We start from the raw sequence: 14,198 nt of genomic DNA, 5'->3' as shown, positions 1-14,198 counted from the left end.
AGTGGGGAGGGAGATGGTGAAGGGGAGAGAGAGAGAGTGCTATGGAGCAAAAGGACAATAAAGAAAGGTTGTTTCAATAAAGCCCTTCCTTCCTTCCATTATTCTCAGAATGAAAAATATTTGTGCACTCAGAGCCATCAGCCATCCATCATTCCGGTGTCGCCAAGCTGAGAATGAGGTGACACATTGAGGAAGTTTTTATAATGTCGCTCATTCCCTCCTTCCCAGCGAGTGTCACATAATGCTCTCGGCATGGTCACGCACAGTGCTCCGTTTCATCAGGCTATGAAGTCGCCTGTCGGCAGACTCCCTAACAGCCTCCATCACCTTCCGCTGCCGTTAACATGGTAACAATAGTTTATTTGTCTGCATCTCACTGTTTACATGGGAAATCTGAAGACGCTCATGATCTATGATGATTATTATTAATACAGAATTTGTGTACGCCATGCTCATAACACAATAGTTGCTGAGTCCTAATTACCACGATGAGTAAGGTAAATTATTAATTATTAGACATTACTTATAATTATTGTAACATCAGTTGAACCAACATGCGTAATAATGTTTGACATGTTTACGTTTATGGTACAAAGTCTACAAATGGTATATTTCATAGATGCGAGAATTTCAATTTGAAGTCGAGTTCCAACAGCAGCAATCACTGCAAGGGGTAATCTGGCTCAGGTTTGATGATTCGACGAACAAACTACAACGGTGCTCGGTAGAGAACACACCTCCACCAGGTTAAACACTTTACGTTTTGTATCCCACTGATGGGTCCTATCTGGATCTGCTGTCCTGAACCAAAATCGAATCGGCTTGTTCTTGTCATCGAACCAACTCATCCACCTAGTTTTTTCATAATGCGTCCATAACTTTTTGAGATGTCCTGCTGTATATCCTTTTTAGTCCTAGCACTCAATGGTGAAGAATTATTTTAAAAAATTTTTTATCGGATCCGGATCTGGATCTTCACCAAAATTGAATCCATTCGTCCTCATCACACACTCAACCTGCCATAAAATTTCGTCCGAATCCGTCCATAAGCAATTGAGATATTCTGTTCACAGACAAAGAGACAGAGAGACAGACAGGGGTACACACAACCTTCAACTACTTTCGGTAGCAGAGGTAATGAGTCCTGGTTCAAGACCACTCGGTAGTCGAACCGTCGTCAGTTGTCTTTGGCAATTGTTGCAGTCGGTGGTGCTTTTTATCCTTGAGAGTAAATGTTGCTTGTAATATTTTCCTTGTTGTAGTTCAAAAAGTTATTTACTTGAGCATTGAACAGCTTTACTTAATCTGTATTACATTTTTTGAAATTGTCGAACAATCCAACGGGATTTGTGGACCGGCCCATCCAGGATTATTGCAGCAATGTATAAAGCAATGGAAGCAGTACAAATGCACCCAGCTCAGCTTAGGGAAAGATTGGATATGGAATAGGTGAATATATAAGTGTGTAACAAGCAGAATGGCGAGTTCATATTGAGAAAATTACAAGGAAATTTTGCACAAGAGGAGGCCATTCGGCCCATCATGCCTGCACCACACCAATACCAGATTTCTTTTTACAATAAATCCATCAATACCACTTCCCTTCATGTGCAGCCTCTTGGCTGCTACACTGGTACTCATTTCACCGACCTCAGAAGGATGACAGGCTGAGCCAACCCCCTGTTGTTGATTCAGCGGCTAACGGGGCTTGAACCCAGGACCCTAAGATCCCAAAATACCACCCTAACCGAGAAGCCAACACCAGGTTTTACATCATGGTATTTTTTTACCACGGACTTCTGCTGGAAGGTTTAAATTGTTTTAATGACAGGTGTGCCAGACGTTCACCAATATGCCACAATCTGCCTCAGTGTGCTTGGTGTGCATGGGCAGAAACTCTTAGCAACAACGGTCATCAGGGCAGGGGATATATTATATTGTGTGTGCCAGGTAAGGATTGTTACCTAAATGGCTCACAAAGCTTCTAAAAGAAGCCGAGAATACTTGGAAAAGTACCTGAAAGAAAGGGGTGTGCCTCTGCACACCGAAACAGTCAGATAACTTCCTGACAGATTCGTCTAAAAAGTTGATATCATGCAACCTGTACTGCAAAAACTGCCAGCAATATACGGGTGTTCGAAAAAGACCCGAACAATTTTGGTTGTTAATGTATTTTGAACCACAAATGATACAATGATACCTTTCGGTTTGCATGATGCAGAAACTCATAAAGTTTTGTGCACACCATCATTACATTTCAATGTGAGCTCCGTGTGTCACGTACGGGACATAACGCAGCACGTGAGGTCTTGCAAACTTTGGCTCCGCATGTTTGTGTCCACCAGTGCGCACGCAGCTCATCCTCCGTAGAATCACCCTCCGTAGAATTACCCTCTAGAATTACCTTTTAAAATTACCCTTTGGAATCACACACGGTGGGTTGGAACGGTTCTTATTCATTTTTATGGATGGAAGGAAGGCCATACCCAAATATTGAAGTGGCTTCACCGCAAAAAAACGGGGGGGGGGAGGGGGATATTGTAATTGGCTCCATCCTCTGTCTGTCTAGCCCCATTAGTCACTCTATCTCCTCATAAATGGTTGGACAGAAATTCACCAAACTTGGTAGTTATGATCACCACATGGCATGAAGGTGCAAGAGCAGTATCATTTGTTGCCATGCCCCCAGGGTGGGTCAAAGGGTGAAATACCAATTACAGGCACATTTTAAAAACATTTTAAAATGAAACATTGTAAATGCAATCAACATTGGGGGTGGGGAGGGGAGGGGGAGGGGGGCACGTGAAAGATGTAACGAGCTTTTGGATTTGACCCACGGTTCATGCCTCAGGGGGTGGGGACTTTGGGTCAGAGGGTGAAAACGGGATATAATTTTTTTTAACTCAACATTTGATACTGGGTCATTCCTGGTGGAAGCTTTTTGTCATTTTACAACTTTGCCTTTGGTGGGAAGTGTGGGGCTTTCCAATGGCGTGCTATTAGTTAACAACACATCATGGACCATGACATGTTCATCCCAAAGTAATTCAGGATCCATTTGCCTTAATTCAAAAATAATTCATGTCAAAATATGTCGTGATGGCAATCTCGAAAAGGATTGTGGTGTTTTATTGTGGCGTTATTACTACCTTATCATTCCTTCCTACCTTGATTCGTTGTTTTGGGTCAATTCCATCTCGACCTGTTTTGTCATTTTTAAGGAACGTTTTTTTTCCAGACTTATAAACCCATAAATATATGATGTAAATCTGCCAGGTGGTTAAATTCTCCTTCCCAGAAGGCTTACACAGATATCGTTTGCTCAGCTAGGATTATTTAATGGTTTGCCCCAATTGCGATGAAGATGGAAAATCTATGTGGTGAGTCGTGGGAAGTTTGGGGAGCTCCTCCACTCCCACATCCCTCTGTCTTCTTTATTTTTTTTTTTGTCTCTGTCTCGTCATTCTGCAATTGGCTCCTATTTTTCCAGTCCAAAAGTGTTCCGCCGGTAGGTAAAAAAATGTCTGTTTTGTGGGGACTAGCCAATCCAGAATGCACTGGAATACTCATGCGGGTTGTTAAATCCACCTTCCGTGCTCACTTCCTCTTGACCCGGGCAGGGCCCCAAATTGCTCTCTGGTATTTGATTATGCAGCCACCCTGCTTGTTGTGGGCACCAGTCAGAAATGTAGCTCAAAACGATCAGCTGAGCCAAACCACTTGAAACCTAAATTGTTTACAATGTCACTAAAAAACACCTTGACAAAAACAGGTGCCCGTGGCACCAAAATGTCTGGGGTAACATAATTAGGTCCACCTGATAACTGTGTGCGCCCATGAACTATATCTCCGCAGAAACCCAAAGAAGCAGTTACTTTGCATTTTAAAAAACAGAGTAAATTATCCAATAAAAAGTCACTGAAATGGTAAACAAAAGGACACGCTCAGAAATACCAGACTTTATTTTGAGGAAAGCATGCCAAACTGCTATCTCACAAAAAATGTGCCACCTGGCTTTCCATCGAAGTCTCCCATCGCTGAATATATGGGTTGAACTCAGATGAGCTTTTTATTTTGACAGCTGCATTCATGCCAATTAATCATCAGTGATATTACTTGAAAAAATGACAGATTGAGCAATTAAGGCATTTCTTTTCCACAGAAAAGGTTAAACATGGAGAACATCACAAATTACTGTTTTCCAATATATGATTCCAATGGTCTATTGTATTCATCGTTTGGCTTCGGTATGTTTTCTTGGTTAATTATCTTGAACTTCAAGGACATTCAGCAATCCCCATATTTCAATGCAATTGCTTATCTTTGAGATTAACTTTGAGTTAACATATTCTGCATTCCCAACTGAGAACATTGCTCATGTCGCTCAGGTCCCAGGCTCAGATCCAGACGACATTACTCGGACAGTAATGTTGATTTCTGCATTGTCTCCAACTGATTACAAATTATATATATATATATATATATATATATATATATATATATATATATATATATATATATATATATATATATATATATAAACATATACACACACACGACCGGTCAAGAGTTTTAGAACACCCCCATTTTTCAGTTTTTACTGAAATTTTAGCAGTTCAAGTGCAGTGAATAACCTGAAATGGTACAAAGCTAAGCGGTAAACTGCCAAAGGATAAAAAAGAAAGTTTAGATTACCAAAAACTGAAAGATAATGCAAATTTCAGAGTTGTTAAAATTGTTGTTGAAAAGGGTAACAATAAGTTGTTACCCTTTTCAGGTAACAAGTAATGGGTTAGTAACTGCAGCTGTTCTGCAGCAATGGAAGTAAATTTAGTCTTGAAATTTGATGCAAACAATTCCTACAGGTGTCTCAACTTTTGTTGATTAGTTACAAACCCTCTGTCTGTATAAAAGCAGTGTTGGAACAGACTGTGTTGCTACACCCTCTGAATCATTATTTTGACAATATTGCACTGCAGGAAGTAGTTAAGTATATTGCTACCATAATGGTGAGAAAAAGACAAGTAACAAAGGAAGACAGACAGACCATGACAACCCTTAAAAGTGTACGTCTTTCCGCAAGAGAAATTGCAAAGAAGCCAAGGTGTCAGTGAGTACAGTTTCTGACACCATCAAAAGGCACTTGGAAACTGGAGGAAACTCTGACAGGAAGAGGTCTGGCAGACCCAAAGCCACAACACAATCAGAAGACAAGTTTCTGAGAGTCAACAGCTTGCGTGATAGGTGGCTCACAGGACAGCAGCTTCAAGCACAGGTTAACACTGGTCGAAGTAAGGAAGTCTCAGTTTCAACTGTGAAGACAAGACGTCGAGCTGCAGGTTTGACAGGTCGAGTGGCAGTAAGAAAGCCATTGCTAAGATCGCAAAATAAGAAAAAGAGGCTTGCATGGGCCATGAAGCACCACCAGTGGAATACTGAAAACTGGAAGAAGGTCTTATGGACCGATGAATCAAAATGTGAAATCTTCGGTTCATCACGCAGAGTTTTTGTACGCCATCGAGAAGGCGAAAGGATGGTTCCTCAGTGTGTGACACCAACTGTCAAACATGGAGGAGGAAGCGTGATGATCTGGGGCTCTTTTGCTGGATCCAGAGTTGGCAACTTGTACCATGAACCAAAAGTGCGGATACAGCATTTTGCAGCGATATGCAATACCCTCTGGTTTACGCCGAGTTGGTCAAGGATTCATCCTCCAGCAAGATAAAAACCCAAAACATACCTCCACGCGATGTCAGAACTACCTTAGAAGAAAAGAACAAGACGGTAGGCTTCAAATCATGGAATGGCTTGCACAGTCTCCAGACTTAAACCCCATCGAGCTGGTTTGGGATAAACTGGACAGAAGGGTGAAAGCAAAGCAACCTCCAAGTGCAACACATTTGTGGGAACTTCTGCAACAGTGTTTGGATGAACTTTCCGAACAATATTTGATTTCCATTGTAGAAAGAATGCCACAAGTATGTCCGGCTGTTATATCTGCAAAAGCTGGCTACTTTGATGAGTCAAAAATTTAGATTAAATTTTGTTCAACAAAACGATTCCATGATTTCTTTTTTTTATCTGCAATTGTTTATTTGTTCTATGCTGTAATTTGAAAGTACATTGAAACATTAAACTGCATAAATTTCAGTAAAAACTGGAAAAATGTGGGTGTTCTAAAACTTTAGACCGGTCGTGTGTATATTTTTATGTTTTTTTTTATCAATATATTGTATAAGATTGGGGCAGTTGGGATTACACTTTATTTTTTTTATTTTTGAAAGAAGAAGGCGCTTCCAACCAAAGTTAAAAAAATCTAGATAAACAGTGTTAATTTCAGCAAAAAAGAGAGAGCAGACCCGGTCTTAGGCAACGTTTCGCCAGCTTCATAGCCTGCTTCATCAGGCACAATATATCATCTATTGTGCCTGATAAAGCCGGCGAAATGTTGCTTGAGACCAGGTCTGCTCGCTTTTTAGATCCTCGTGGAGGATCTCTAAGTCTTACTCACGTTGTTGTTCTTGTGGACTTTTTTGTTTCACAACCTACAGTTTTCATCGAAACTTCCTGTAACTTGGCATATATATGTAAAAAATACCCTGCGCAGCCAGTAACCATCTCCGATTTTGAAATTCCTCCTAGAAAAAAGTTATGACGTCAAAATATCTCCGCTAATGGAAATCGCCTAAAAAATTATCTGCGAAACTAGGCAAGCTTTTTGAATTCTGTTTGCGGGAATCGATCAGGGCATTGGCAGAGATGAATTACCGCACATATGATACATCGCTATGACGTCATATCAATTTTTATGACGTCATTCCTATCTTTTAACATTTTTTTTCACAATCCAGAGTTTTCATCGGATCTTCGAGAAACTTGCTATGTATATGCAGAAAGCCCACGCGCAGGCAGTAACCATCTCCGATTTTGGAAATTCTTCCGAGAAAAAAAGTTGATGTCATAATATCGCCGCAAATGGAAATCGCCTATACCATTATCTCCGAAACTAGGCAAGCTGTTTGAATTTTGTTTGCGGGAACCAAGCCGGGCATTAGCATAGATAATTTTTCGCAAACCTGATACTTCACAATGACGTCATATTCGTTTTTATGACGTTATCATTAAGAGTTCAAGGATCTTAGTTCATTTGAGCTTGTTTTTCTCAAATTAGCAGCGTTGATGTCGTTTTTTTTTTTTTACTTTGATTGGAAATCTTCTTTAAAAAATTAAATAAAAATTAATATTACACATATACACACACAAATACACACATATACTGTATTCGGCTTTAAAAAGACACACTCAAAGAACCATGAAACATCAATTGTATAAATCAATTGCATAAGATTATTGAATACAATAGATAAAAAAAAACTCAAGACATCTCCTGTGAGCACCTTGTTGACTCTGTGACAAGGCCCTTGGGACAAATATAAACCCAACATGATATTCGGTGCAGGTCTTCATAAAAAAAGGTCATCCTTTATAATACACAAATGTGACAAGCATTATTAATCAATTTCAGCATTTTCTGCCTTGTCAATTAAAAGATTTTCGTTTTTCTTTTTTAAGGTGAGCCATATCATCCCGTTGCTGCTAACAGCCATCTCATTTGTGGGTAAGTTTGGAATTAATTGAACCTCTTTTCCTGCATTGTGATGAATTTATTTATCAAAATAGTTTGATATCACAACTGGTTTATGTATCTGTAATGTATGTTTGTAAGCGTTGTAGTTAACATTGGTTAACAACATGTCACCGTCCATGACATGGTTAATTCCAAAGTAATTTAGGATCCATTTGCCTTAATTCGAAAATAATTAATGTCAAAGAATGTCATGATGGCAATCCGTTAAAGAAATGTGGTATCATTACTACCTTGTCATTCTTTATTTGGTTGGGGGGGGGGGATTCCATCTCTACATGCTTTCAGCTCACCTGGAATGTAGTTCCAGGGAGCTAATGGGATGGCGCGTCGTCCGTCCGTCCGTCCATCCACCAACACATTCAACTTCTTCTCTGAAACTACACATACGATTTTAATGGAACTTCACCACAAGGTTCTTCACCGTGTATGTACCAAAGTTTGTTCATGGCATTAAAAAATCGGGCCCTAAGGGAGTTTACGGGGGTTGCCCCCCAAAATGGGTATTTGCTTTCTTCTCCGAAACCACACATGCAATTCTGATGAAACTTGACCACAACCTTCATCACCCATGACATACAAAAGTTTCTTCATGTCTTTGAAAAAAATAATCGGGGTTTGAGGGGGTCTACGGAGGGAGATTACAGGGGAGGGGGGGTTGCCCCCACAAAGAGATATTTACTTTCTTCTCAGAAACGAAACACAATACACACAATAATAAGGTAATTACCTTACCAGGTTACTTAAATGTTTGACTATGTGTTCGGCCCCTTAGGGAATTAGTTTATTGTTTCTTGGCATTGTTTGTTTTATAATTGTTTGCCCATGTTTGCGAAGCGAAAGGCAGGCTGAAGCAATCAGTCGCGAATGTATGTAGAATGTACGTGTCTGCATTTTGTTATTCCTTTTCCTCTGCAACCACTTCTTGGATTGACACAAAATTTCCATCATAGATTCAAACTTGGCTCCTGTCCCATGGGGAATGTGTGATGATTTTTTTATGATGTCATAGGTGCCTTCATTATGACATAATTGCATATGTAGAATGCTGCATTCAATCAGTAAAAAAAATTCTGAGTCATCTTGGGATAAATTGGTCAACAGAAAGAAAAAAAAACACTGAGGACATCATTGTTCATGTGGTTTGGCAGCTATATATATATATATATATATATATATATATATATATATATACATACATACTTTATGTATATAAAATCTTCTCAGACGACTGAACAGATTGAGGTAAAACTTTATAGGCCAGACCATCTATCTATGAGGACCGAAAAGTTGCCACCTATAATGTCATCGGTCACATGGTTTGGCAGCCATATTGGATTTACTCTAAAACCGTGAAAAAAATTCTCCAGAACAGCTGGACAGATCGGGGGGAAACTTCACACACATGTTCCTCAATCCTTGGGGATACCAGGGTGTTCACGAATAATTGACCAGTCACATGATTTGGCATCCATATTGGAATGAAGGAAATTTTATATATATGTATATATATATATATATATATATATATATATATATATATATATATATATATATATATATATATATATATTATCTTGAACTGTTGATGGGATTTGACGTGAAACTTCAAAATTATGATCTAGTCATGATGGGGAAGATATGTTTTGAATTTCAACTTGATTGGACACATGATCTGGCAGACGGAATTGTTGAATTTTTTTGAATCTGGGTCATTACTTACGAAATCTTTATATTGATGACTTCCGTCATCTGTTTGTGTGTTTGTTTTTGTGTGTGTTTGTTTGTTTGTTTGTCAGCACGATAACTCGAGAACAGAAGAAGCTACCAATGTCAAATTGCACCACGTGATTCAGGAGGGTGGTGGCTAGCGCTGATTATATTTTGGTCAAAATCGGTCAAAGGTCAAGGTCACAGTGAGGTCAACTATTCGATTTTTGATGGTTTGGTACAGAATCATCGTAGAAACTTCTGGTTTGCGTTGCTACTTTCTCTCGAGACAGCTTTTATTAGACATGGTCAGATGCCAAGTTGACGATTTCGAAAGTACCAGTCAATGACTGCTTGTTTTTTTTTTAAATAATGCTCAATTGGCTGCACCGAGATGGGTTTGAGGGTGGAGGAGTAGCAGCTGTAATGCGATTCCTATCCAGGTTCCTGCTTTTTTGTTTGTCCGGGTTCCTTCTGATGACCCCAATGCAGTCAGTACCCATTTTATTTGGTCTTCCCTTTGATTTGAATTTAATTTTTTTAATGCCATTCTGAATTCAATTTAATAAAAAGGATGTAATGAGTCAGGTGTCCGATCAAAGTGGGACATCTTAATAAACTCGAACGAGAATAAAAGCTACTTTGTAAAAGCTTATGAATGAACTCTGTGGGAGACTTTTCAAAGTATAATTTGTACACATTTACCCGAGAAGCGTACAAAGACACAATTACAAGTTTGCCGCCAGAAGAGTTGGCTCGCACCAAGTCCTTCTCATGACTGTGTGGGGTAAGTATTGTATGAATAGCATCTAGTTTTATTCTGTGTTTGGGATTCTCTTACCGTCTGTCTCACGTGTGTCTGCATTTAAATGATTTATTCCCAAGATTCCGTGTACAAGTCTGGTTTCTGCCATTTTTCCCGTGCCGACAATTCAGTTCATTGAAAACACCTGGAGGGAAATAAATTAATTCGGGTAATCCCTCGTTTGTCTAATCAGGGAGTGTTTAGATATACGAGAAAAAGCAAGCATGTCACAACACGGCTCAGTTTGCATGTCGTCCAAATTAAGCCTTAAGCTGGCTATCTGCAGGGTATCAACTCCCGTTATGTACAGTCCCCATACTTTTTTCGCTCACAGTTTTGGGTGGGAGTGTGACTGGATGGTCTGTGTACATGTGCAACATCACTGTAAAAATACACACTTTAGCACATGTGTGTGCAGACACAACACACACATTCCATTGGTATTTCATACTTAACAAGGCAGAGAGTGTCATCATAATAGGATTACAATTTCATTTTGTCTCCTGCCTCATTTGATGTTTTAACTCTATTGATCTATGACGAGGTCCATACGACTCCACACCAGATTGAGGACATTGTTAAAAACAAAGACGTCCTCTCATTGCAGCTTGTGTGGACATCCAGTCTCTACCTGGCCGCTGCTCATTGTATGGAAATCACTGGATTTCGACGTTTGATGGGAAGCAGTTGCGATTCACTGGAGACTGCAGCTACCAACTAATGGCAGACTGTGTACACCACAAGTTCTCCTTACACGGTGTGCATCTCTTCACATATTTCTAACGAATAGCCAGGTTTAATTAATTTCACTTGTAGCTTGGAAAACCCATCCATCTGTTCCCACATCAACTGCAACAATAAACTCAAGTTACATTTCCATCGATCTCTTGGGAAACCGGTTGAGGCTTGTTTGACCGTTGTTTTGGAGCAATTGTTGTGTGGACTATTGTTTTTTGCAATTCAGTGAGTTTAGTCTAATTCTCCTGCAATGATGGTAACTGATGCATGACAAAAAGTTACATATTGCATCTGAATTGCAATTTGTAAGAAGCATGTTGTATGGGGAATAATAATGTGCATGGTGTGTATGTGCAGTGCTCATCGAGGGTGGTGCGAGAGTAGGCCTGGCCCTCTTCTTACCTGCACAATCCACCACCATCAATCTCTTCAGGAATGGCTCTGCTATCACCAATTCAAAACAGTAAGGATTCCAGTGTGTACATTTTTTTCCCATGTCTGTGTATAACTGGGTTGTCTCAAGATTTAAAAAAAAAAAAATTGATCCCAAGTCCTAAATTTTCCGAGATGATACCAAGCTATGAACAAGTCAGGGAGGATGGTTTTGCTTGTTACACCGGAAGGAGTGTGCAAGAGAGGAACAAGAAGGAATGAGAGGGAAGGGACAGGTGGTATGCATGGCTGGTAAACATATAAAGTTTGAAGAAGGAAGAAGTAAGTCATACTTTGTATGTATGCCTGGTGTTGGCTTTCATGGTTACGGTGATGGGCTTGGGATCTATGATCCTGAGCTCAAATCCCACTCGGCTGTTGAATTAATACCAGGTGGGGTTGACTCTGCCTGTCAACCTTCCGAGATCGGCAAAATGAGTGCCAACTTGCTGGAATCCTGCGTCGGAGTGGAAACCTGTCCAGGATTGTACCCAACAGCCAAGGAGACTGCTTAGACAGCACCGACGCTCTGCACAGAGTATGGTCCCAATGGATGGATACATTGTGTTATCTGAGGAAGGATAAAGCTTCCATAGAGGGACCAGATTGATGCTGGGGCAAGCCAGACTAACCTCTGGCAACATTAGAAAGGAGATGATTATGAAGGGGGATTGGATAGAGATGTTTAAGATAATGAAGGCCATAGACAAAACATGTGCAGAATCGACAGTGAGAGGACCAAGGACCATACATAGACTGTAAAAAACAGCTTTCTTTCACTCAGAGAGTAGTTAATGCATGGAATAGTCTCCCTGGAAAGGTAGTGGCAGCAGAAATAGTAGATAGGTTTAACTTTAACTTAGATAGATGGCTGCTGGGGGCAGAGGGGTTCCTTGGATATTTGGAGGATTAGTACGTAGCTAAGGTATGGATCGGTGATTGTATACTTGTGTTGTGATGTCTGTGAAAAAGGCCACATAACACCTGATCCACGAGAACATAGCGGACCCAATCAATACATTTTTTAAATATCAGGCGATGTATCGTTTTTGGATGGTGAAGTCTCTCAATCGTGAAGAATCACTTTAAAAATTAAATAAATCTCGTATCCAGATCCAGATTTGGATCTTCACCAAAATCGAATCAATTCGTCCTTGTGACACACCCAACGTGTCCACAACGTTTTGAGACATCATGCTATATATCGTTTTTGGCCCGATCTCTCAATGGTATAAAATCACTTTAAAATTTCTAGTAGTCGGACCCGGATCCGGATCCGGTTCGTCACCAAAATCTAATCACTTCGTCCTTGTCAAACACCAAAACTGTCCACAAAATTTCATTTGGATCCATCAACAACTTTGAGATATCCTGCGCACAAACAGACAGACAGGGGTGAAAACAACCTCCCTCACCTTTGGTGGCGGAGGTAAAAACACCCCTATCCACCAATTGGGGTCATGCTGAACCTATGTAGCAAATCTAGGTGTAATCAACCCAGAACTGTAGGAGGAAGAGCACGACGAACACACCGGTCTATGAATTATCAGAAGGATAAAGTACTCTGGTGATGTCTGCGCTTGCCTCAGTGTTCTCATCTCCACACTCCCCCCATTCCCTACCCCAGTGAATTCAAGTTGATAAACTGTTAAATTCAATTGATGTGGTCGAGATGTAGCACAGGCTTGGTGAGCCAAATAGCCTCCTCCTGCCTCCTTAAATTCCTTCGGTATCTTTGTGATACGATACAGAAATGCTTGTGGTATATTGACTCAGCACTATCTTTCTCTTCCACAGTGTTGAGCTTCCAGTTTCTGTTGCTGATGTGCTGCTAGAGAGTGTCCTGGACAACCCAACTATCCGCAGCACCACCCTGGGTGTGCGAGCCACATTCTTGCCACCCAATGCGATATCACTTCTGGTGAGCAGCGTACACGCTGGGCGTACGTGTGGCCTCTGTGGGAATTTTGACAGCTTGCGCCTAGATGAGCTCATCACACAGGAAGGTGAGCATTTAAAATGCACATCGTTTGTAGGACAAAATCAACTCAAGTTATTATAACTCCATGTCAGCACATTTAATGTACTTTTTAAGATTAAAAAAAAAATCTTGATGCAGAAATACAGATGAAGAAATGCACCAAGTGACCTCATGGTTCTCACAATCTTTCATGGCAGAACCAATTAGCTCGAGGAGGATGCAGCCCCAACCAAGACTATGTTGTCCCTGACTCGACTGGGGAGGGCATCTTCCCTCCATTTTTGTTTCTCATATTTCTTCCTTTAATTTTCATTGCTCCCCCTTCTTTTCATCAACCTCTCTCTTGGCAACCCTGCTAGAGACCATCTATAGAACACATACAGTACAATGAGAAAGGCACTCGGTAGAGCGCGTACCTCCACCAGGCTGAACAGTTTAGGTTTTGTATCCCACTGATGGGACAGATCCGGACCTGAACCAAAATCGAATCCAATTGTACTCGTCACCTACCAACTCATCCACCTAGTTTTGTTATTACCTGTCTATAACTTTTTAAGCTATCGTGTTATATATTGTTTTTGGTCCTCCCTCTCAATGGTGAAGAATCACTTTTTAAAAATTCCAGTATCCAGAACTGGATCTTCACCAAAATCGAATCATTTTGTGCTCGTCACACACCCAACCTGTCCATCCCAATCCACCCATAACCTTTTTAGATATCCTACTCACAGACAAACAGACTTTTCATGGTGGAGGTAAATACAATTGGATTTTTTAACCTTTCTTCACTGCTTCTCCCTTCCTCCTTATGTTCAAATATGTACCTCTTCCTTTCATTTCCATCCCCTCCCAATCCTCTTTTCCCTTCTACCCCACACCCCCAACCC

General features: G+C 40.5%; 1 protein-coding gene across 1 annotated transcript in view; it reads left to right on the top strand.

The window, feature by feature from the left end:
* Nucleotides 1-203: 203 nt before the first annotated feature.
* VWF (von Willebrand factor) overlaps nt 204-14,198 on the top strand; it is a 175,230-nt gene continuing 161,235 nt past the window's right edge. Inside the window, exons 1-5 of the mRNA XM_085873069.1 lie at nt 204-347; nt 7,573-7,618; nt 10,768-10,917; nt 11,256-11,361; nt 13,128-13,336. Of these exons, the coding sequence (XP_085729195.1) occupies nt 345-347; nt 7,573-7,618; nt 10,768-10,917; nt 11,256-11,361; nt 13,128-13,336 (514 nt within the window). The 5' untranslated portion in view covers nt 204-344. The remainder of the gene's footprint in view (nt 348-7,572; nt 7,619-10,767; nt 10,918-11,255; nt 11,362-13,127; nt 13,337-14,198) is intronic.

The sequence above is a fragment of the Eptatretus burgeri genome, chromosome 3 (assembly GCF_056783735.1).
Source record: "Eptatretus burgeri isolate ZD-2024b chromosome 3, Ebu_testis_v1, whole genome shotgun sequence".
Lineage (NCBI taxonomy): Eukaryota > Metazoa > Chordata > Myxini > Myxiniformes > Myxinidae > Eptatretus > Eptatretus burgeri.
The sequence above is the reverse complement of the archived record's forward strand: the minus strand, read 5'-3'. Positions and strand labels throughout refer to the sequence as shown.